At 40.7% G+C, this 24,496-nt stretch overlaps 1 protein-coding gene across 8 annotated transcripts in view; it reads right to left on the reverse strand.

Annotated features, from left to right (window-relative positions):
* SAMD12 (sterile alpha motif domain containing 12) overlaps nucleotides 1-24,496 on the reverse strand; it is a 182,455-nt gene that overhangs the window by 152,363 nt on the left and 5,596 nt on the right. For 6 of the 8 annotated variants that reach the window (XR_011139306.1, XR_011139305.1, XM_068933160.1 and 3 more), the window contains exon 2: nucleotides 11,825-12,000. Coding sequence is in view for 6 of the 8 variants with exons in the window: in XM_068933160.1 (XP_068789261.1) it covers nucleotides 11,825-12,000 (176 nt within the window). In the remaining 2 variants the exon portion in view is untranslated. Of the gene's footprint in view, nucleotides 1-11,824; nucleotides 12,001-17,244; nucleotides 17,381-24,496 lie in introns of all 8 variants that reach the window. The other 2 variants (XM_068933158.1, XM_068933155.1) reach the window with 1 other exon arrangement.

The following is a 24,496-nucleotide window of genomic DNA, read 5'->3' on the forward strand; positions in this document are numbered from 1 at the left end:
TCCTTGGCAATCTGAAGCGTACTGCTAAGATTGAAAGCAGTCAACCTTGAATGAAAGATGAATTAATAGCAGTTCTAAAACCACTAGATACACACTCTATTGTCATGCTTTTGTTTAAAACAAGAAAAAAAAACAAAGAAATAGAAGGTGTCTAGGTCAGCTAAGTCATCAGTAGTTGATGGATGCACTTACAGCCGTCAGAGGAAAAAGGAAAAGAGGCAGAATATAATACCCACTTATGAGATGCTGTATGTTAAGGATGGAAAAAAAAAGGCCTCAAGATGTGCAGTAACTCCACTTGCTCAGAGCTGAAGGCTTTCTATTCTTATATATGCATGTCAAGGGTACATTTAACCCTAGAAGGGCAGCTTAATGTATTATCACAGTATTCATTCCTAGACACTGATAAAGTTAGAAGTATTCATTTTACCAAATACATCTTCTGAGAACAGCCCCTACCAGTAATAACTGTGAACTGTGGGTGAGGAATTAGAGGATAACGGGAGCTAGTAGAATTGTCACTTCAGGAGGTGTTTATGACTGCTAGCAGATGCATGGCTGATCTCCGCATAAGCAGGAAATGTGAAGGTTATGTTGTGAGGGCGCTCAAAAGAGTAGCCTTGCTCCTCATCCCCAACACCCTAGGCTGCATGCACACTGCTACAGCTTCCAGTATTGCAGCTCTTGAGGAGGCAAGGAGCAGGATCGCTTCTGTTAGCCCCCGTAGGGCGCAAGACGGGCATGGCTCCCGCAAGACAGGAGCTTTCTCTGCCACATACCCACAGTCAGACTGGTGGGAAGCCCTCAGCAGAAGCTACTGGTGATTAAACCAGAATCAGGTGTAGGCAGCTCTGATAATGCTGCATCACAGGGCCAGGATGAGCATCTGCCATTTTGGGCAACGTTTTGCAAAGCTGAGTGAATACTGCACCACTCTTCAGAAGTGGGCTAAGGACCCTAGTGAATTCTTTGTACAGATGCCTAGAGAAGAAAGGTAACACTTTGGTCATTACAGTTAAGGACCAACTGTCCAAAATACCAGTGATAGCTTTATTATTATCTTTGATAACAGGACTCTGTCATGCAGATGCATCTTGTCTTGTTTTATAATCGTTGAAGGAAGAGTTGCTGACTATGCAAAGGACCCATTCATAATACTGGTGCAAATCAGTATGGAAATGTTTTAACAGTCCTGTAGCCCCACGGACCCTGCCTGTTACCTTCTGAACTCTCTTGTCCCATCTTCTGTTCTTCCCTTTAAAATATCAAGCTTTTTTTGCTTTTCCTCTCTAAGCATAAACACATGGTCTTTCTCAAAGAAATCCCCGCCCTGAATGCATGTGTTTCTTCAGCTATCACTCATTCCTTCAACCCACCTCGCCCAGAGTGCCACTACTGCAGTATTCCGCTACGCCAACCCATAGCAGGATGGATGAGCAGAAAAGGTACAAGCACTAGGAGAAAACAGGATCTGTTCGGCAGGTGAGGTGAAGATTACATTGGTGGGCCATGTGTCAGCGTGTAGGTTCTTACCGTGCTGGCAGACCAAAGACGACAGCTGGTAAATTTAAGAGAATGGAGGTCATCATCAATTTGCATGGATATATAACTGTCAGAGACAGTTCAAAAACTAAAATAAGTAAATGTTCAGAAAACAAAAGGTAATCTCTTCTCACTTCCTAAACTATGAGATTTGTTGAAGGAATTGGATCCAGGTTCCCCAATCTCTTAAAGAGAAATGACTTGCAATGTTTGATTCTGCATGTGATCATTCACAGCATTTGTCTTTTCCAAGTGCTGAATGCCTCAACTGCACACTAAAATACCAGCTCCCAAAATTCAAAAACACAAGACTGTTGCACTGCTTCCTCCCTCTCTCTGCTCTCCTACTGCAAACTTATGACACTGCTTTAAATTTAAGAGTCTGACATACTTTGATGTCATTCTTCATTTTTAAATTAACCTTGAAAATGCTCAGATGACAACTCTCCTGTCAACTCTCCTAGACGCACTGACTCAAGAGAGCTGAAGTAGGAAGGAGGCAGGTTAAGACCACCCCCAGGCTGAATCATCATGTCCAGGTTTATCCAGTGCCACTTAATGGCTCTAGGGCACAAGAATCCCACACTAATACTTACAAATCATTTGGTCAAAAAATTGAAGTGGGAAAGGGGAGAACTATCTCTCATTAAACAGGACATTCTTTCTGCATTCTGGTTGCCCCAATGATAATACACAACCTCACAGAAACTGTCTGCTTTAACGCTTGAAAGTTCTTCTCCTGCTCCTGATGTGGCACATCAGCTACACAGTATCTGAGGCTGACTGCAAAGCAGAGATGAAACAGGAACGGTTCTGACTTAAGTCCACATTCAGACATAGCCAAAAGGACTAGTATTTGCAAAATATGAAACTAAAGCATACTACAAAAGGCTTCTTCATTTTACAGTTGGTATTTTGCAGCAACTAAAGGCCAAAAGTGAGATAAGATACTCCTCAGAGCTAGGCACAATGCGCACTCTAGTAAGGACAGTCCCTGTACACCAAATACTTCCAATCTAAATTAAAAGGCAAAACACACACGAAGCACTGAAGTTCTCCAAAATCCTCCCCAAAGAAAAGTCCTTAAGAAAATGGAAAATCCCATGTACGCTATCCATCAATAATTAATATCGATTTAAAGAAGAACATACATACTAATAAGTGTTTTCAAACTCCACTGTGCTTTTCAGAAACTGTGGCGAAACATTATCGTATACCAACGCCTGCTTCAATTGGACTTGCAGCAGACAAAGCACCAGCGGAGGCCACCACCATTATCCACCATGGAAGGCACAGCCCACCTGGCCAGTTTGTCCAGAGGAGAAAGCGAACACGAAGCAAATACACTGTAACATTTCTTAGTTTCATGGGCAACCTGGCCAAGTCAGTGCTTTTCAGTTTTCAGGCACACACTGCAGCATTTTTGGATAATCAATTTTACACAGAAACACATGGAAAAGATAAAATTTTGATAGCAAATTTATTTTATTCCCAGTCTCAGTTTTTTACTGAAATAATAGTTTTAACTAGTCCTAATTATCATCCTTTTTCTACAGTTGGAAAAAGTAAGCCACAGATCAAGAACTTACCTTTACTTCCAGTGAAGAGCAACAGGTTTCTAAGATCCAACACCAATTAAAAGGGAAGAAAAAAACAACAAGAACACATTCCAATTATTTCAAGAATAGACCTTTTTCAGATAAGCAATATTTACTTCCTAGAAGGACATACTGAGCATATACTTACATACGGACCTACTCTATCCCAAGTGTTCAAAACATGGTTTTTGAGGTTAAGTGTGGTTTCAGAAATACTCTTTTAAAGCAAAATTTCACCTGCATTAGACATTAATAATCATTTCAACACCAAATAAAAACACTGGATAGGTAGTGAGGTATATGACAAAATTCAATTTGAGATTAGGATACTTAAATTCAGCTGTAAATACAGTCCATAAAGCCCAGACGGATTCAGCTGGCTGTTGCTCACTTCAAGTTGAGTCTAATCCCTCCCTACACTCCACTGAGCCCGTTGACTAGATCTCTCGCAAACACAACAGTTTAGATACTAGTGTCTAGTTTACACATAGACCCTTAAATTAAGTTGGCCTGATCAACAAGCTGAATCCCACCCCTTGTAACTGATGATGGGAGAGAGGCTCTATTCTGCCCCAAGTCATCTTTTTCCAGAATCTCTTAATGAAATCACTTGCTTCCTTAGTGCACCTCTGCACTGAGGGAAAGCTTGACAACTCGATAGCGTAAGAAATGCCCTTTAGATATTTATCAAGGCTATTACATTCACACACTCCTTCCGCAATTGTGACACATTTGACTTGTAGTGGTAAGCAATCATGTCACTTTTCAAAACAGAAAAGAAAAGTTCCCACTTGTGGAGAAAAAGGGAGACTACAGCAACTGCTAGTCAGGTTTGTCAGAAGCGTTCAGTGAATGCATGTGACAGAGTAATGACGTTACCGTTATAAACCAAATGAGATGCACTATTTGCAGAACCTGCAGTGCCAGAAGCGAAGCATTAAACTGCTTTCCTATTTTACATGCTAAATTGGTTCTATAACACATTTTCTAATTCCTCTAATCAAAATTTTTTTAAAAGGCATTACCTAAACTTTCTCCATCAAGGCAGCTGTGTCTTAAAACATTGATTTATTTTTGAAGCAGAATTTGTGAACCCTTATAAAGTAGCTTCAAAGTGAAAGCAGCATTTCTGAGTGGCTTTCCTGAGCAGCTTCAGAACGAGGCGAGCAGCAGAACTGGCAGTATAAGTACATTATGCATCTGCACACTGCATGGAATTACTTTCTCCTCTAAAAGCTGCTCCAACTTTTTAATCTGTATTTCTTTTTTCCCTGAAGAGAGGAAGCTCTTTCAAAAAAATGTGTCTATGTCTACATGAGTCTACAGTATTACATAAATAAATATACATCCCACTTACTCCGAGAGTACTATCACTGCTTTTTACTGCTTATGTTTGCTAATACATATTGCAATCGCTGCTCCTCTTCACACTAGCACAACAGGAAAGACGACAAATTTCACTTTGATGGCTTTCACAGGACAATAGGAGCCACTACAGTCTGCATTTCCCTCCATATGTTCCCTCAGCTGTCTCTTCATAACCATATGTTGTTCCCATCGTATACAAGGGCTGCATTCATGCCTCGTGGCAGGAACCACTGCTTGGTTTTGTGCTTGTGCAGCATCGAGCGCAACGCAGCGGCCAGGGCCACCAACCACACTATCGCTCACGAGCCAACACCTTGCCTTCCTTCACATGCACGCACTGTGCGCATGCAGGCACTGAAAGTGGGTTGTTCTTGTTTTTTTTTTTTGTTTTTTTGGTAAAAATCCAATTGTAAAAGGCCTGGCAAACAGGGCCCTTCTCTTCCCAGTATCACTTGATGGATTGAAGTTCACACAAGAGGAAGTTATATTTATGCAGTGACAGGACCAGCTTCTACAGATTAATTTTATAAAGGATCCCTTTAAATAGTTTGCAAGGCCAATAACAGTCTTGCACTCTGTGGATAAACTTTCTCTGCCCTGCTTAGAACCATCCAAAGACCTAAGTACTAGCCTGAACTAGTTATTTTGACCTACTGTGGGGAAAATTAAGAAAAAGAGAAGCAATAAGGAGAATAATCCCATCTTGAGATGGGGGAGGAGGGAAGAGAGACAGAAATGAATAATGGCTCTTTACTTCCCTTTTTTCCCCCTTCACCATCCCTGGACAGGGCACATAACAAGCTACCTGAGACAAGATCTCTCACTTAATACGTGGCTCCTATCGGGGCAGCTGATATTTCAGAATCCCCAGGTACGCAGCCAGGGCACGGATGAATAGGAGACACCAGATCTTTTATGCTGAATGTACAAACCTCACTACAAAAACGTGGGCCATCGCATTACACTATTTATTAAAAGCGTAGAAGATATAACAAGGGGGGAAAAGATGCTGCAGTGAGAATACACTTAAGGCTTTGTCAGGTGTTTCTCCTCCTACAGTAAGCTGACTTGTAAGACCTGAACAGACAGAAAAGACATCTCTTGTTCTCCTGGCTAGTTCCAACTTAAATTCTGGAACAGGCAGCTGTATTCTGCACTACAGGTAGGGTTACTCTAGCACTCCACTCCCACCAATAAATCCCCAGAGTGATTTTAAACAAAAGAAAAACAAAACAAACCAAAAAAATCAAATCTCTGCCACTTCAAACATGCAGGTGCAAACACGCACCCCGGATTTCTAATTCACTGCTCGGGACAGAAGAAGTAGAGTTCACTGCACGCTTTTGCAACTTTAGACATCAAACCGAGGGGTCACAATCGTGAGTGATAAGCAGGCCACAGCTAAAAACTAATGGCAAAACCTGGAAGAATGTGTTTCATTAGAGGAAAAGCTAAGAGCCTGGAATGCCTTTTCTTATAAGAGCAGTGAAAACAAAAATATTACTTAGTTTTGAAAAGGAACAGAATTACAAGATGTGGTGGTCTACAGAAACGAGGGACTGAACACAGGAGCAAGAAGCTCCCCCACGATCATCTAAATTTCACTCCTTGCTAACCTCATCATTTAACATTAATAAATTTGTCTTAGAAATAAGCAGCCATCTGGGATTTATACAGTAACTGTATCAATCTGAAGTTGTAATCCATTATTGAACTGCAAGCTTAAACCTTTTGTTGAAAGAAAAAAAAAGTTCTCAAACTGGAGAAGGTGAAAGCTTGTGAATGAGATGACATTGGCTTTCTCTGTGTAGAAGTTTGCTCCCCTACTAGGATTTTATTACTTATTTGTGCACAGATCAGAAGATTAATCTTTTCTAAAACATCGCCCTTGCTAGTTGTATAAATTCAATGTCACGACTTGTATTTGTTAAAGTGCGTGTGTGTTTACATACGCACGTGTGCATGCCTGCAAGCTGATTACTACCAGGCAACTCAGACTGAATACAACACAGAGAGGAAAACATATGGACATATCAAGCATTTCAGCCCTCCAGTTTAGACACTTGAAAGCAAGATAACATGCACACTCCTTACTATGCAGCATAAGAAAGAAAAAGCACTACTGAAAACCAAGATAGAAGCAAAACCACTGTTGCGCATTACTAATAACTACCGAATGAGACATTAGGAAGGCACACTGCCCTGAAGTGTATGTCAGCTGTTAATATTAACACTCAAACTGAAATATTTTTAAAGTCTCTTCAGAGACACACACTAAGACTCTGCAGCTATCTTTGCTCATCCTGTAAAAGCACCAGTGCAGTAATCAGTGTTACTTCACTATTACAACCCAAGAAGAAACTAACCATCTCTTTCATACACACACGTGCTCTGTCTGCTTCCTATCTGCAAGCAGTTTTCTATGTAGCACCTTTGGACCATTGGCAATCCATTTGCCACTTTTCCAGGGCCTACAAAAGTAACTAAGAAAAGCAGAAAAGCAGACTTTCTGTCACTAAAATACTCATTTTACCAGGGTCTGTACCTCTGCTGCGATACACTTAAGAGGTCTGCAGTTCGAACACCCTCCCTGCACAATCTTAAAGCAAAACCTAGAGAAGTGGAGCAGAGCAGTGTGGGCTCTGCTGAACCTTCACTTTGCCAGGTAAAACGTTTGTTAACCTCATCCAGTCGGATCTGGGTTCTTGTTCAAGTTTTCTGCGGACATCAGAAAGTGTAAAAAGGGGATAGTTGGGAAACAAACCAAACTGGCAAAACTGCATTACCCCAGCCTAACCCATCGGTCGCTAGTATTTTTCAACCAATTGAAAATAAAAACAAAACATCAGCCAGAGCATATCAAGCAGCTAGCACAGTGAATGTGTACGTTGCGTATCGCCGGGACCACTGCTTGGCAGATACAGTCCTTCTCATTCCACCCATTTTATAAGCTTGATTAATAAGAACAACGCTGTGAAACAAAAGCTAATGATGAAAAAAAAAATAAAACAACCAAACAAAAAAATCCAGAGAATCCTTTTAAAAAAAGTTTCTCTGTTTTCCCATTAAAGAACATTTTCAGGATACCATTTTTCTTTTTTTAAATAGCTGACAATATTTTTATATTTTTAAAACAATTTTATAATATCCTTATTATCCAAAAGCCTCACTCCTTGGACATTTCTTCAGACACTCTTAACACGTATGCCAACTACTCCCAAGGGAGAGCAAAACTCTTCTTGAAGCCAAAGGAGAAGCTTCCACCCCTATCAGTATTGAACTGGACCCAGTAAACCAATATAAATTCTCATCCTCTTGTTATTAAGTTCAGTCACATCTTCAGCGTTGTTTGATGTCACTTTGAAAAAAATAATTTTTTTCCTAAGAAAGCAAAAAACGCAACCCAAACAACTAACGAGCTACACTACGCCAGTAGACTATACTTTTTCTTCTCTATAAAGCACTCCAACAGAGGGCAAAGAAAAAGTACCTCACTTAAATTAACAGTCCTTTAAAATGTTCATGAAAACTGTGAAAAGAAATTGATAAATGAAGTGAGGTCTGACTCAGATATAAAACTGCAATTACTAATGCAAGAAAAGAGTCCAGCTGTACCGCTTGCCATTAAAAAGCTTGTAGTATTCGCTATGCTGCTACCACACAATGTGAGCAACGTCTTCAGACGCACCTTGTGTAAGAATCAAAACTCCCTGAAAAAAAAAAACCCTTCTTTTAATAAGTGACAGACCAGAACCAGGTCTCATGCACACACTGAACAGGGCTTGATGAGCGCAATATTTGGAAAGCCTTGATAAAGTTACTATTTCTGCAAGAGAGATTTTCTGGAACTTGTTAGGAAAGCCTTCTACTCAAGCCAAAACTCAAGAGAGGTATGGGACGTCAGAAGTACAGAAAAACTTTCTGTATCATAAGTAATTATTTCTGGATAAATATAATGAGTCAGGAAGTTTGGGGTTACAGAGTTCAGTAACCCTAGTCTTGTTAAAAAAAAATCAAAACAAAATTGGTTAGACATAAGAGCCGGAAGTAACATCTTAAAGAAATGAGAATTCCCATAAACACACATACACAACAGAGGTTAGGTGCAGAAGGTGCTAATTGAAGAAAAGAAACATCTAAATCATCCTCTATTTTTCTCAATAAAGAGAGCTCTACGTACTATCCACTCAACAGCCTACAATTTTTTCATATACTGTGAATACTGAAAATCAATTACCAACCAAGAAAGTGTGCACATGTGTGTATATGTACATACATACACGTTTTTACATATGTAGAAATAATAGCAAAAAAACTTTATTTTTACACTTACATAATTTCCATAATTTGTTAGCCTCTGTACTTTTATCAGTCTCATTGGATTGTACACATCAGTTCAGATACGAATAATCATATTTTTTTCTGGACTTGCTCATATTTGTTACATATCATAAGCTTCTTTTTAGAAGAGGCTGGGGGAGATTGAGGTCATTATTCCATTTTCCTTTAAAATTCCATCTGTATCAGTTCCTAAAAATTAAACACCATACTCAGCAGGAACTTCTAAATGAGTATTCCTTCTCCCAGGCTGCACTTTCTGTTATTGCATCCGAAATTTAGGAGCAAACACTTGTATTCCCCTATTTTCAATAGAGTATAAAAGGAAAGTTTAAATCTGCAGTGCATGAGTGATTATTATTACTGTTCTGCAAGTCCACAACAGAGGACACAAAAAGAAGGACATCCTCCACCAGGGAGGAGATTTTGTTTCTTTCTTTCCACAGCAAAACCTTAGGGCTGCCTCCAGTCTGAAGTGCTGGAATTGGTCCCAATGAAGACAAATTAGAGGGCTGACGGCACAGAAAATGGTCTATAAGGTATCCTAAATTGCATTTAGCACATCGCGCTGCCGTGTGCCATATAAATCTCACTACTGTGGATATGAGGTTTGTGTTAATATTATTTGAACACATAGAATTGCTAAGAAATCTTTTTTTAAGTAACTGAGTGATGACGAAATATAAAACAAATGGATTTGCCCATAGTGTTTCATTTACAATATTTTCCTCTATTCCCTCTCATCTTTCCACTGGACAGATACGATTGCATGGATCAAGTTTCATAATAACGGCTTACTTCAACTCCTAAAACCACATCAGTTACCAATCCAACTCTATATCCACATTTTGGAGGATAAAGCAACATGATTTTGAAATGTATAATATCACAAGCCAGAAAAGACAGACTACCTCTCACTATAATATATGAATCCAGATGAGAAATGCCACTAAGTTAATACTACACAGAAAAGGGGGGGGGAGGGGGGGAAGAGAGAGATGAGAGAGATTGAGAGAGAGAGAGAGAGGGGTTACCTAATAGGGTAGCAACACATGCACGAAGAGCAGTAATCCACCTCATTAGCTTCCTGCCATTATGCCAAGCTTACTCTATCAAGCAAAACGCCTGTTTTTGATTGTTGTTTTTCGCTAAACCTGAAGCATGTCCAGCTTTTTCTAAATAAGGTCACTGCAATCAGACGTAGGAATCCAATGGCCGATTTCACTACACAGAGACCTACGCTTCCTCTTCTCTCCTCCCTCCCTGCCCATCTCCTGATGCACAGCCTTGGAAATGGTTTTCCATTCGTTAATCCAACAGGTAAGGCTCAGACAGTAGAAACACAGGCTTCACTGCATTAACTCACCCTTATAGCTCAATTTCGACTCTCCGTTAGGATGAAAATTTGGCAAAGATGAGCCTTATCTGCCTGTGCTCCAAGCCAACTAGAAGTGAGTCTGTGCTGAGTTGGAAGCCCCACTGCTTCATTTAACGCAGCTCATGCCCAAGCTAACGACATTTGCTCAAGCTTAACCCATCTCCCTAGCTTTCAGCACAAAGCAGGTTTGCATCTGACAAGGTTGAAACACGGGAAAAGTCAGCTCGCCTTTGTCTGTGAAAGACCAAGTAAACACATTATTAGCTGAGCTTTGTCTCAAAGCCTAGCCAAAATCCGGTCTCTTTGTTACCAAAGGGAAAATTCAAATCACTAAGCACAAATCAGCCCTGTAAGGGGCTCAAGAGAAAACAGCAACTTGCTTGATATTGGCCATAAAACAGACTACAAGTAGCAGTGATTTTGATCAATGCCAGCCTGAACTGGATCCAGTTCAATGACTTAAAGATGGGAAATAAGTTGAAATTGCACTCATTTATAACTAGATATTTTAGATAAAAACCAGAACAGAGAATTCATACCAAGTCCTTATTATTAAGGCTACTGCTCAAAGTATTTAATGCTAATTTATTCTAAAAGTGAAACTCATTACAGCTGTATAAATATATTTTTAAATGTATTGTATGAGTGACTGTAGGAAACGCTCTTAAAATATTTTTATTTGTTCAGTCACTGAAATAATCGTTATAGCATCCATCTTTTTTTTTGTCCTTTAAAAAAAAAGATGCTTGTATTTTTTTTGCTCTAACTCCCAAAGTGTCAGGTTTGGTAAAAACTCAGTTTTCCACTCTGCAGAAATTCCTTCTCAAAATGCATGTTTGCAAGGTCAAAAGGATCAACAGTGCTTTTATAGAACCTGGCCCAAAATATATGTTACATTCTCTTATTTTTCATTTTAGTTAAACATACACATACTATGACAGATTATTGTCCTATGCCCAAAATGGTTGGAGCATACACATTCACCTGCATTTCATAGTTATGTCTACGGCACACGAACAAGAAACAGCAGAACTCATATCAGCTTATTAATGAGAAGACACCCTTTATTCTGTCTTTAAGAATTCACATCTGAAGCATGTCTATTCACTGACATACCAGATACAGAAAAACTGACCCTATTTATTTTGCCTAAAATTAGTTAACATAGTCTATTAAACTCAGTTACTCATATAAAAATGCATATATTCAAATACCCATAGAACCCTTCTGCCCAGGAAAAAGAAAGCAAACAAACAAACAACAACAAAACAAAAGCCCTAAGTTTATTCCTATTCTAGCTATTGAATTACTTGCACATTTTCTGAATTACTTGAGTAACATCTTCATAATGCCAGAAAAAGTGTGATTCCGTTATTTCTATTATCTTCAAAAAAAATTGCAATAACCAAGATATATGGGTGTGCTAAAACTCAACATCAATACCTCCCTTCTGTAACACCCACTCTCCTCAGACTATTACTTTTGTACCTTTACATGCTTTTATCAGAATGATAAATGCTTTTCAAGCAAGAGCAAGGATTTCAAAGTGCTTGGATTCTTTGAGGCTCTCTGAAACAAATAAGGATCCAGCTCAACCTACCTTAGATATTTCTGGCTCCACTTGTCTCTTGGGTGTCTCTTTCGACTCAGGCCCTTTTGGCATACAAGTGTTCTTGACAGAGGGTGACTCGACTCCTTCACCTTCAAGTTGCAGGTTAATACCTTCTGTGGGGACAGGATGATCAATACCATTTGGATTCAGATTGCAATGGATAGCTGGGAAAAAAAAATATGACAACGAGGAAACACTACTTAGGAAAGAACAACTTGACACTAAAAGCATTTATCACAAAGTATTAATAAATGCCACAATAGTAGCCAGACTTAAATCTGATTGTGGCAGAGGAATTGTCTGCAGCTTGACACTGATTCAGGGCGATCTATTTCAGGAAGGGAATGAGAAAGAACACAGCACTCTATAGCACTATTTTACCTAGGCTACTATGTTGAACTGTTCTCTACTAGCATTGCTACAAAGTCCAAGACCCTCAGTTTACAGCTTTTACTAGAGGAGGACAATATATCCCATGTATTTATCATTCAGCCATCCCTTTCTTCTTTTCTAGGTAAGTCAGAGCTTTTCTATTACATTTTCCATTAACTGCAGCATTCTGTGTCCTAAACAACGTGGGTAAGCGAGCTGTGCACAGCAAGTCAAAGTCGGTCTCCACGCACCACAATGACTTACCCAGCTGATTATCTCCCCTTCTGCACTTTGTACCACTGCAAACTACCACGTACACCATCCTAACAAGCAAGAGGGATGTACTCTCTAGAAGTATATAACAAGGTGTGGACTAATGACAGTAGAATAAGGAAAGCAGCCGGGGGAAAAAAAGAAAACAAACCCAAACCACAGCACAGAAATGCACATAGAACTACGGCGGTAGTTTAATTGTTTTCTGTCTGAAATTTCACAGTCCCAGCATTCACGCACAAAGCAGCCTTAACAACCTTTCCGGCATATGGATCCTGAAGCAATTTCCCCTTCATGCAAGCATCCGATTTTTCTGTTCGTATTTCTGAGTAGTTGTGCTACTAATTAACAGTCCAAACTTCTCCTGTATACAAAAGACCTCTGCTCAACTACTGTGGTTCAATGTTTCACAGACTTCAGTAGAAACTCAAAAAATAATGTAAAATCAAAGTTACCCCTTAACACTTGCTTAGCTTAGATGTAAAGCTTGGAAAGCAAGGGGAAGGAACGAGAACTGCCAATTTCTATTAGCCTCCTGATGAGCCCTGAAAGCCTGTCAGAGGAAAGAGGCTCAAGCAGCCTGAGAAGGTAGAGGGCCCTTCAACTATAGCATCTTTTGAAAAAACAAATTCATACTCCAGAAATCCCAAAGTCTTCACTGAAAACTCTGAGCCTGTTAAATAATAGCAATTGCTTGGTACAGGATTAAAGCAAACACTAAAGTTTGCCTTTTCTCCTTGGGACTTTCAAAAACCTCCAAATATTTGTGAAAGATGCATGATCTGACAAGTACTTGCGCAACTTCATCAGCATGTTAGAAACAAAAATGTCTCCTATCTTCAAGTGAAGAGAACATCATGAACGGTAGGTAATTCATTAACAGCAGCAAGTGATGGAAAGCAGTAAAATGCAATGTGTTTTATTACAAACTGCAGCTACTACCTTTCCCCCTTTATAGTAGAAAGGCATATCCATCACTGGCCCACAAAGAAACAGTAAATTAAAGCAAAAATAGAAAGGGAACTAAATTCCAGTATTACTGCAAGTAGCTGAAGGGAAACCCAAAGGCTCAATCAGGATTAGTCTTGAACTGCTTTTACAAGCGTGTAAAAACATCAGAGATCCTTCTCTGAATAGTTAATGCTTTAAAAGACAGCATGAGGTAGGAGAGGAGGAATCTTCAGGCCTTCCCCCAACATACCCAGAGCTGAGCCCTGCAGAGGCCTCCCACTGGGAAGGGAAACACAAGAAGGGAACTGTGCAGAGCTTGTGGAGGTGAAGCAGGGTTTCTACCAGCTACCCTAGAGACATTCATGGAAGGATTTCCAGTTAAAATCACTTTCTCAGCAAGGGATCCTCCATTTGCTTAGGCTTAGCACAGATAGTTGGAGTTTTGCCTTAAAAAAAAAAAAAAAAAAAAATCACTGAAAACCATCTGGCAAGGTCTTTCTGAACCTGGGTTTTCCCTTTAGGTACAAATTGCTCAAAAACAACAACTCTGTTTATTTTAATCAACAGGGAAAAAAGCATAGAAGGAAGAGGGGAATACAGCAGTTCCCATGACTGTTTCATAACTGGTATCTTCCTGTCTCCTTTTAATAGAGGCCAGACATTTGCAATTTCTTCTTGATACCTTGAGAGCTGTTAAAGACTCTAATTTCCCAAAACAACTCTAAAGAGTTCTTTCTTAAGTCTAACTTCAGCTCTTATTGGCAGGCCTCTATTTCCCTGTTCAAACCAATTTTGTAGGCTGGTTGAAGGCAACGCAAAACCAACTCTCATAGTTTTGCCATTGCCCTTCACCAATGAGAAGGAAAAATAAGTGACTAATATCAGTCACTCCTTTCCCCGTACTGGTTTTCCCTGCCATATCATCCGAGTTAATCCAAAATGTAAATACCTAAACCTTAGTAATCTCAGCAGTGGCATTTCCTAACTTTTGAGTTCTTTATTTCTGGATACTCTCCCCACTTACCTCTTATCAGTGCTACAAGACTACAGTCTTGGAAATAAGACAAAGCTACTGCTTGATTATTCCCTTGCAAGACCTCCTTTTGTGTCAGAGAAAATGCAAAATCCTTTTTACTTCTGCAGTGACGCTAACAGGATTCACCTGCTCTGGCTGTGCTGCCTTTATGGGGAGGTATCGAGACCCTCTCAAGCTGTTATAATGAAGGCTCTTTGAGGCTTCTAAGCTCCCAAGGTATGTTTCAATGAGATATTATTTTGGGGTCATATTTACATTAGTACGTCTTAAGACATCAGAAAACTACCTGATACTCTCCTAGCTCGTATCTACCAGAAAAAAACAAGCAATTAGTAAAGACTGCTATGTTGATCTGCCAGACCACAGAAAGGACAGATATGATCTGCCACAAAAGACTTTTCTGCAGCCTAATGCAGATGGAAACTGTTAGCAACCAGACTTAAGTCAGCAGTTCCCCTCCTTCACAAAAAAATGGGACCTATCTCAGCTATTCTGTAGAAGGTTTCTCTCCAGCACACCATGCTCCAGAAAATCAGCAGGGGCTGGAAATTAGCAGTGAAAGACACTTGGTAAGGAATGGGGGAAAAAAAAAAAAAACAAGAAGAAAAAACCCTCCAACTGTCCTCTGCAAGAATCTTGCCCAGCTGAATGGAACGACTCCTGTAAGCGCCCTTTAACCACTAATAAACCTCAGCCTAACCCAAATCCAGGCAGCTTTTGGCTGCCAGCCTTTCCCTGCTCCCTAGAGAGAAATCACAAAGCACAACTGGACTTAGCACTGCCTTGGAGAACCCTGTGCCAGCAGGCAGCTTCCTGTGCACTGCAACTCCTCCCATCCCAGGGGCACCACAACAATACAGATCAGGGAGGAGGGCAGGAGGAAAAGGAGAAGAAAAGCCTTCTGGGTTACAGAAGATTTACCATGCATTACAGGAAGCAAATCACCCAGTATTTCTGATAACATGTTAGTATAAGCAGCACCTGGATGGGTTAAAAAATAAACAAACCACATGGCAAGATGCTGCTCGACTCTTAGCCCATCATCCTGTCAAGGGTAACAAATATTAGTGCTGTTTCAGCAATGCTTTATATTGGACTCTTTCAGAATACAGGAGGAAAAAAAATTGAGAGGCTGCTAGCAATTATGCACATTTCCATTACCTGCTGAAGAGTTGACTGCTTCTAAAGGAACGCAGGCAGCCTCAGAAAGCACCTTTCCAAAGTTGCCAATATTAGGACGGGGGACAAAAAACCTTTATAAGTACTGGGGGGAAGGAGAAGGAAAGAGTTGTGCTTCTTCACCCCTGTCACAGCCTTGGCTTAGGAGTAATGACAAAACCAGGACTGAACATATTCCTTCACGAAGGCAGCTCTAGAGCATGATCCTCAGCATGGGAAGAAGGAGGAAAATGCAGAGGTGAGAATAAGCGTTATCTGTCACTCCTCAAAGCTAATAGCTCTTTGTTAGGAGTCATCACGTGGTGGCCAGTTCTTTTGTTTTTCTCCAGTGCTGCCTCCATCTCTCAGGTACACAGAGACTAAGCAAGAAAGAGCGTTTGCTTGCATAGATTTGTTATTTCCTGTTGCCACACAGCAAATGCAGCATTTCCATCTCTATGGCCCCTTTTAAATGTCAATTCCAACCAAAATTGCTCCCTTTCAATATTTGTTAAAAGCAGGGAAAAAAGTCAAGGTTTAGTCCAGAATCTAACCTCTTCTTAGATCAGCACCTTTTATGCAATTTATGCAATTTCAGCTAGATAAGACCAACTCTAAACTTTGGGATCAACTATACAAAATATAAAGGGCTGACAACTTCCAGGGTTAAAATTCTATAGAACCGAACTGAAGAAGCTCTTACAGAAGAACCTGTATCTCACTATCACTCTCTCACGGCTGCCACATCTTGCCAACTTTATCACAGGCCAACTTTTCCTTTTGAACCTTCTCCTGCAAAATGTAAGTCCTGTTGAGCTCTCTGATCCCCTCAGCTGACTCTTCTTAATTGTAAAGCTCATATTTTTATGGACTTCATGGCACCCTCCTAGAAAAGATTCTCATTTACTACAGACACAGGAATTTCTTGCTAAATCACTTGTCTAAGTTCTTACCTCTCTTTGCTCTGACCTTGGCTTATGTCAGTACACCCTCTGCATTCAGATCATTTTCTTATACCGCTGCTTTGGCAATACTCCTACTTTTTCTGCACCTTTTCATTCTACCATATCAAACCTACCTTCTAATTCCCAGACTTTAAAAGTCTGTCAAGACACCAACTCTAGCTCCGAGTCATTTGACTGTATCCACCTAAAACCATTAGATATCAATAGTATCATTAGATTTTGAAACAAAACCCCTGCTAATATTCTTCCATGCAGTCTCATTACTCCATATGTCCATCTATCATCCATATGTCTCAGTACAACTCTTTATCCAGTTTCAGATCACTCTGAAATTCTCTTTTCCCCAATGTCCACAGGCTAGACAGTCTGCTCAAAACCCCACCTAAGAGCTGCTAATGTCTCTCTCTTCTTGCTTCCCAGCAATTGCTTATGAACTTGGATTGAAAACTTTCTGTGGTGGGAACTTTTTTTTTTTTTTTTTTTTTGGGGGGGGGGGGACGTTCTGTACAGCTCTGTCTGCACAGCACTGCCTACATGAGGAATTTTGCTGGCAGACACAATAACATAGATCCACAGACTACATTTAGAAAACAAGCCTTAAATGCACTTGTACTCCTAGCTCGGGGTACAGCTTATCTAAGCTCTGAACCTACCTAAAGAGACCTGCTTTTCCAGAACTTTCAAGAAAAGACTGCTGAGATCTGTCAAGTTATAGGAGTCCGGAATTCTGTGAGAAAGCAGTAGATGGAGCATCCAGAATGAAAAGATGACCACGTTTGCCCTAAGAAGCTAAGGAAGAAACATAATTAATGCAATACACTGTTTTTTTTTTTTTTTTAAATAGGTCAGACTACAAACCCAAGTCTTTTCTCAGTAGCTAGAACAAAAGAATTTGTTGCCCTCCAGAAGCTGCTCTGTGCTCACGCAGATGCCTACAGCATGCACACGCAGTTCCAACGGAGAGATCTTAGGGCAGCGCAAATGCTGTGCTTCCCTAGCTGCCTTCCTGCCATACGTTTGCCTCACCGATGGCAAGCAGCCAAGAGACAGCTTGTCTGAGTACACTCGATGGTACACAAAGTCACCAAAAGCCATAGTAAGCTACTGGCATCTGGGTGCAGGCCTCGCATTTTACTAGAGGATGCTCTCTGTGAATCCTGCCCTGAGAAAAGCCTCACGGCACTCTTCAGAAGGTAGCCTTGAAACACCCAAATACTTCTGCATGGACAGATGGAAAGTCTTAGTCTCTCCATCTGTGGGCTGAAGGCTTAGCAGATAAATCTATGATCAATCACTACCTCAGTGCGCTCTGCCTACTGTGTCAAACATTTCATAACCACTTGTTTCAGTGGGAATACTGCTAGCTGCTTAAAATTTTAGGCAGACCAATTAAGACTACATTAAAGCATATTTGGCAAGTGCTTAAGTTACATTCAATAACAATTGCTCTATTCTGAAAAGTGATGGAGTAAAAATAGCACCTTCTTACTCATCTGTCCTGTTCTGTGTGCATCACCGTCATGTGCTAGCTTTTGCTCTTTAGAGACAAAAAGCAGACACAGGAGCCATCCATCCAACCTTTAACAGTCCTTTGAAAACTTTCAAATGTTAAACATTTGCAAACAAGCTCTGTTTTGTATACTCATACCACAGACTTTGCTGTACAATGGTAGGAGATGAGTCCATATAATTCACCTGCTATTCCCATCTTTAAAATGCGATTCAGTTGGGAAAGAGAGAAATTAGTCAACACATCTGGAACTTTATTAAAAAGTCAGGTCAGACATAGCAGGTACCCTATATAAAGGATCTGAAAGTCTTTTCAGACATCTCATATCTACACAAAGCTCATGAAAATTTATCAAGTCTTTCTAGGAAGACAGATCCTGCAAGACCTTTAGAGGGCATGTCTCCCTGTACCTGTGCTTTCCATTTTTGCCTGGTTCTTCATCAAAGGCCAGTCAAATCTCCAACCATGCACAATTCTGTAGTCAACTAATTTAGTTAGGCTTCTACAAGCTTCCACAGGCTGCATTTTAAAACTGAGTGGTCAAAGAGAATGCCCAGGGTTTTTTGCCTGACAGTATTTACAGTTCGCTTTAGTTGGTTTGATCAAATTGAGGGAGACATTCACACAGAGATCTTGTTCCAAACTAAGATGGCTGCTTACACCAAATGAGCAAGAGATCCCTGCACCCCAAAACCTTTCCCATACTTTCCGAAGTTTGTAATTCTGTGGTAGTTTTGAATATCCCTAGAATACATGGAATTATTTCAGAAATTACATCTGACCTAAGTACTTGTTACCAACTCTACCATACTAAAAAACAGGGTGAAAACCAAAAAGCTAATAAAGATCATTTTAACAAGTACAACCAGATTTAGGATTATTTTGACTACTTCATCTAGCAGAAAGCTATTCACAGTAATCAACGTTTACGACGCTTATGAATAGCCTATCTGCCTCATCAGCCAGTTTCTAGTTTTGAGAGACTGGCTGGCTTCTGCCTATAGGAATTACTACTCTATACAGTCTGATCTCCAGCTGACGTAAATCGGTATAGTTCCACCAACCTTCATTTTGAACCAGCTGGACCTACAGACAAAGCTCCACAGGAATTGTACCTGCTGCCTCTGTTGCCACCTGGCAAGCATTGCTAGAACGCTGGCAACACGCCGAGGAAGTAACTTCAAGATATTGTCCATCTCTGTTTCTCGAACCTGCCAACCTAATGGCCGGGAAATCAGCAGCATTCACACAGCCAAGCACCCTTAAATCAGGCATGACATTTTCTACTTTAGTATAGATAACATGTGAGCTTATCAGAAACTCCTTCTCAGGCTGAAATCCTGAAGTACTTTGTCAAAATAGTATCTGTGTTTAGCTGTCTGCTCCTACTGGTCAGCATCGAGCAATTATACACAGGCTATGCCAAAAACTTTGCCTTAAAAAGCACTGCTATTGATGAGCTTCACCAACAGGTTTGACTTTAAAGCTCGGACAGAAATGGACACCAAGGCCTGGCAGACACAGAAACACATAGGTGTATCCCTCAGGTCCTTCCACAGAGCTGCTCATTTTCCAGCCTCTATCAGGACTACTACTCATACCCTGGATTACTCAGGTTAACAAATCATAAATTCTTACAACATACAAAGTTTACTATCAAGTGTTTGTCTAAGCAGTGGAATACACCCTCCATCTTTGAGGAGCTGGGAGGTATGGCTCTGCAGTAAGGAAGGGGGCACTGAACTGGGTCTAGGAGGGCAAGAAGGGCATGCGTAGGAAGAGGACGTTGGCAGAAAAGGATGAAACATTCAGAGGAAGGCTGTTCATTTTAGTTTGTAACTGTACATTTAGGGGCTTTAACCCTTTTGTGCCTTTTGAATTATCATCTGCAAAGTTTAAAGTAACTACAGCCCCGACGCCAGCTAGCTCTGAACATCTCTAGCTGGCAACAACGGGGCAGTTAACCCTATGGTACCATGCCAATTAGTACTACACCCCATTCGCTCTTGCAGAAGAAACAATCCGTATTTGAACAATCCAGAAAACAAAGAAAGTGCCCATAACTAAAGCCAAAAGCTAACACAAAAAGGGAAATAGAATTAGACAATCTACTACACTCCATCTGCGTCTCCTACACTCACCTCAGCTATAGGAGGTAGTGAGCCGTGTATACCATCATCATGAATATATCAGGAAATCAGAATGAGCAACTCGGCAGTTTCATCCTTAATCAAATTGAACAGAAAAGTTTCCTAATTCTGCTGAAGCCTATACTAATCCTAAGTGTTAGAGATTAAATACTCCCTACTACTCCACAGAACAATAAGCCCAAAATAAGAAATCCTCTTCTTATTTAGGTTTCCTTTGCCTTTAAGACCCTCATCCTACAGGCATTTTATGTATTTAAGGTTACTAAGTTAAGAGATTGACTCACGTATTTTAGAAAATTTTTCTACTGGAAACTACTTGTTCATTTGATGTATGGTAATATTTCTATCACTTTCATTTCATAGACTTCAGCAAACAATCTAAACCTAAGTCGTTGTTACACCTCAGGAGACAGGCTGCACGTTATCACTATGCTAGACAGACCTCGGAGCTTCACCAGTGCTAGTTCTGCCTTTTGTAACAGCAACAGAATTGCATGATAAAAAGCAGAAACAATGACTGGCCAGCCAAATTATTTCTGAAGAATTTTCTCCTTAAATTTTAATAAATGCAAAGTGGATATAAGCAGCTCCTGAATTAACACTGGCAACAGGGAAATTCATTGAAAAATAGTTCCGTTTGGTGAATAAGTACAGCATGTCTACCACGGATCCTGCACAGATATAGGGGAAGAGGAGAATGATGGGGAAGAAGGGAATAGCAAGCTATGCAATTAGCTCAGAGCAGAACGGATCTTACTGAATACAGTAATAAAGGACAACAAGCCACATGCATCACTTGTATACAGTAACATAACTTGAACAATGGTTGACAGTACCAAATGGTTGGTAATCAGTTTTGTAAACTACTTTCACCCTTTGTTAATTAGGCTTGTGCCAGCATTTACTAAGCTTCTCCTGAAAAGTAAGATGACTCCTCAGAATTTCAGAGACGTTTGTGAGATGTACAGATTTGCGGTCAGAGAGGGTGCTACAGGAGGTAAGACGGATATGTGTGAAAAATACAAAAATCACTAGGTAGATAGAGGGGGAGAGACCTAAATTAGTGCTCTCACTGAAAGAAAAGCATCCACCATACCTTGCAGTTGTCAGTAACTAATTGCCTTATATAAACGCCTGAACAAATACTACCATTTCTTGCCCACTGAGGATTTCATTGGAGAGTTGGTGGTATTATAGCACAGAGGAAGGAGACAGAAAAGACAAAGAACACAACTAGGCAAGAAAAAAGGCTTCATTAGTTCCACTGTTCCTGAAACAAACTTGTCTTACCTGCAATCAACAAATGAGCTCCTTCTAAATATTGCTCCTTGGGAGATTAGCTAGTCACATTTCACCGCAACTTGCATTTCTAAGAATGCTTCATCTCCAATCCTACTAGCACTATTATTCAATTCTATAATCAGCAAGCGTTACATCAGATGCCTTTTCTGAATGCTAGTGAGCCTATCTAGCATACAACACAGGTATCAGACACACACAAGTAAGTCTTTTTATTACCACATCAGTTGCAGTAGAGGCTCTGCATGCCCAAACACGCATCACAAACCTCTGCCTTTGCCCTATCGTACTTCATAAAAGCAAGCGTCTACTGAACACATGGAGCATAAATGGCTGCAATTCAGCTGTGAATCCAGGCTTTATTCGTCATCCCATGTATGATGCACAAAGTCATCAAAATGCAAAGGAAAAACATAGTTATACATTCTCACTAACGTAACTATTTTGTGATTTGGCAGTTGACTTGTTTTCAGTTCTGGCTTTTCCTCACCTTCCTAGAAGTCACCTCCTTTATCATTCCTTGGGGCTACCCTTTTCCTTACATATTTAATGAAAAGGCCTAGAAACATCTTCTTTCCTTCCCCCAGCAAAATTCTTCACCTCCTACTGCTTACTCATACCAGCAGATCCTACTCACTCCCATACCCCAGCTGATTCTTGTAGCAACAATCCATTGTCTGAAAGCATGCAATTATTTTGCTGGAGGAAAATACAGGAGAAAGCTTCTATTTACACACATTACAATTCTTCTTTCTTCGTGTTTCTGAAACGGCGTTATTAAAAGTCTGCTTCTTACTTTTACTAGGTTATTTGCAGAGAACTCCTCCCAACTCAACTAAAATCCCCTCTAGCAAAAAAAAAAAAAAAAAGAAAAAAGAAAAAAAAAACACCCAACAGAGGAGAGCAAATGAGTGGGAGAACTCATGTGCTGATCTGAAGCCGACCTGAAGCCTCAGCTGAGGCATACGAACTAACCAGGTTCCAGGTTATACGGAGATGGATAAGACTGCACTAAAGAGGCTATGATCCATCCCAAATATCTTCCTGAAGCCCTCTTCCTATCCAGGCAGGGACTCGTTTTAAGGTTTTAGATCACGTAATCGCACACACAGTTCACTTCAGCCCACGTTCAGTCTTGCTGTGCACCCACTTGCTGCTAGTTTTACCCAGTAGTAGCAAACACTAGGGTGAATTCTTGCTCTCAGAGCAGAGCAAAGAACCTGCTCTTCAATGCTGAGTTCAGTTCATGCTGTGTGGATAACATCCAGTCACCGACGGCAACTCCCTCATCATTCTTCATAGTCCTTTTGCCACAGGATGCTCCTGAAGGCGAAGAGGACCTATGCAAAACTGAGGGAACGTACAACGTACCCAAGACATAAGCCACTGATGGTGAAAGTCATAGAACTGATCTGCTTCAGGTTGAAGGTCTCTCTTCAACCACGTTTCACCCCATTTATGCAGGGCAGTACTGCAGTTGCAACTGTATCTGTCATGGGGAAGTGCTTGGGTGGCACTTCTACAGCTGCAGCCTAACACTGGACCTGCCCTTCCCTTCCTCTACCTTCTCCTGTGCCCTAATCTCACTGATCTGATAAAGCTGATGTTACCCTGTTGCACAGCAGTATCAGTTGGTATGCATCTCTCTTTTCCCAATTTTTTACCTTATATATCACTACCCCAGCTGTTAAATTTTTTTTTTATAGTGCAGTACCCAAGTCCTCTTCCCCTTTCTTTTTATCTGGATCATCCTGACCAAATTCTGTTCTCAGTTACTTGATGCAAATCTACAATAGCTCTACCTCATTGATGAGTGAAGCTGTCCTGGATGCACACAAGATGAACTAAATTTTGTCATAAAAAGGATTATGCTGGGTGAGACTAAAAGTACAGTTAGCCCAATAAGCCATTGCTTAAGGAAACAATACGAGAGCAGGGTGTACATCAATTGGTCTTTCCTAGGCAAGCTAAGAGGGTCCCAAGGTGGAAGGCTGCACCTTGGCAATTGCATGTTGTATGAAAAACTCCTTCCTTTCTTATTTTAAGCACACAGCCCTACAACTTCATTGTTCTGCTTTGTGAACTAGTTCCTTCTTCACCTTCTCCAAGGCACTTATCAATGTCTAGTGCTTCTCTACTTAGTCTTCTCCTTAAGTTGAAGAATCAGAATCTTCCTGACCTCTCTCTTAAATAATATTCCACATCCCTGATCAGCTCATTCCCTTTTTCTGTACCCTTTCCAGTCCTATGATGTATTTCTTTGGGATGTGGCAAGCAAAACTGCATGAAGCATTTAAAATACAACAGCACTACGGAATAATACAGAGACAAAGGTTTCTTGCTTTGTTCTGAAAACTATTCCTCATAGTTCCTGAAATCCTATTTGCTATTTTGACCACCACCTCCGAGACAGTTTCAAAAGAGTTCAGAATGACTCTACTTTCTGGCCTTTCCCTCCGCTTTCTGCCTTTGGCACCGTTCAGAACCACTCCTTCTACATTCTCTGCATGCTTTGAGCACATAACAATTGCTAGGCTCAGAGGGTTGCGATCACCCATACAAAGTCCACCTGGAGGCTACTCACTAGTGGTGTACCCCAGGGATCATTACTGTGTTCAGCACTGTTTAACATCTTCATTAATGACCTGGATGAAGGGACAGAGTGCACCTCACATGCTCTCAGATGACACAAAACTGGGAAGAGTTGCTGAGACACCAGAGGGCTGTGCTGCCATTCAGAGGGACCTCGATAGGCTGGAGAAACGGGCAGAGGGGCTCATGAAGTTCAATAAAGGGAAGCGCAAAGTCCTGCACCTGGGGAGGAATAACCCCATGCACCAGTACAGGCTGGGGGCTGACCTGGAAAGCAGCTTTGCAGAGAAGGACCTCGGGGTCCTGGCGGACAACAAGTTGACCACGAGCTAGCAATGCATCCTTGCAGCATAG

The sequence above is a fragment of the Struthio camelus genome, chromosome 2 (genome assembly GCF_040807025.1).
Source record: "Struthio camelus isolate bStrCam1 chromosome 2, bStrCam1.hap1, whole genome shotgun sequence".
In the NCBI taxonomy this organism is placed as follows: Eukaryota; Metazoa; Chordata; class Aves; order Struthioniformes; family Struthionidae; genus Struthio; species Struthio camelus.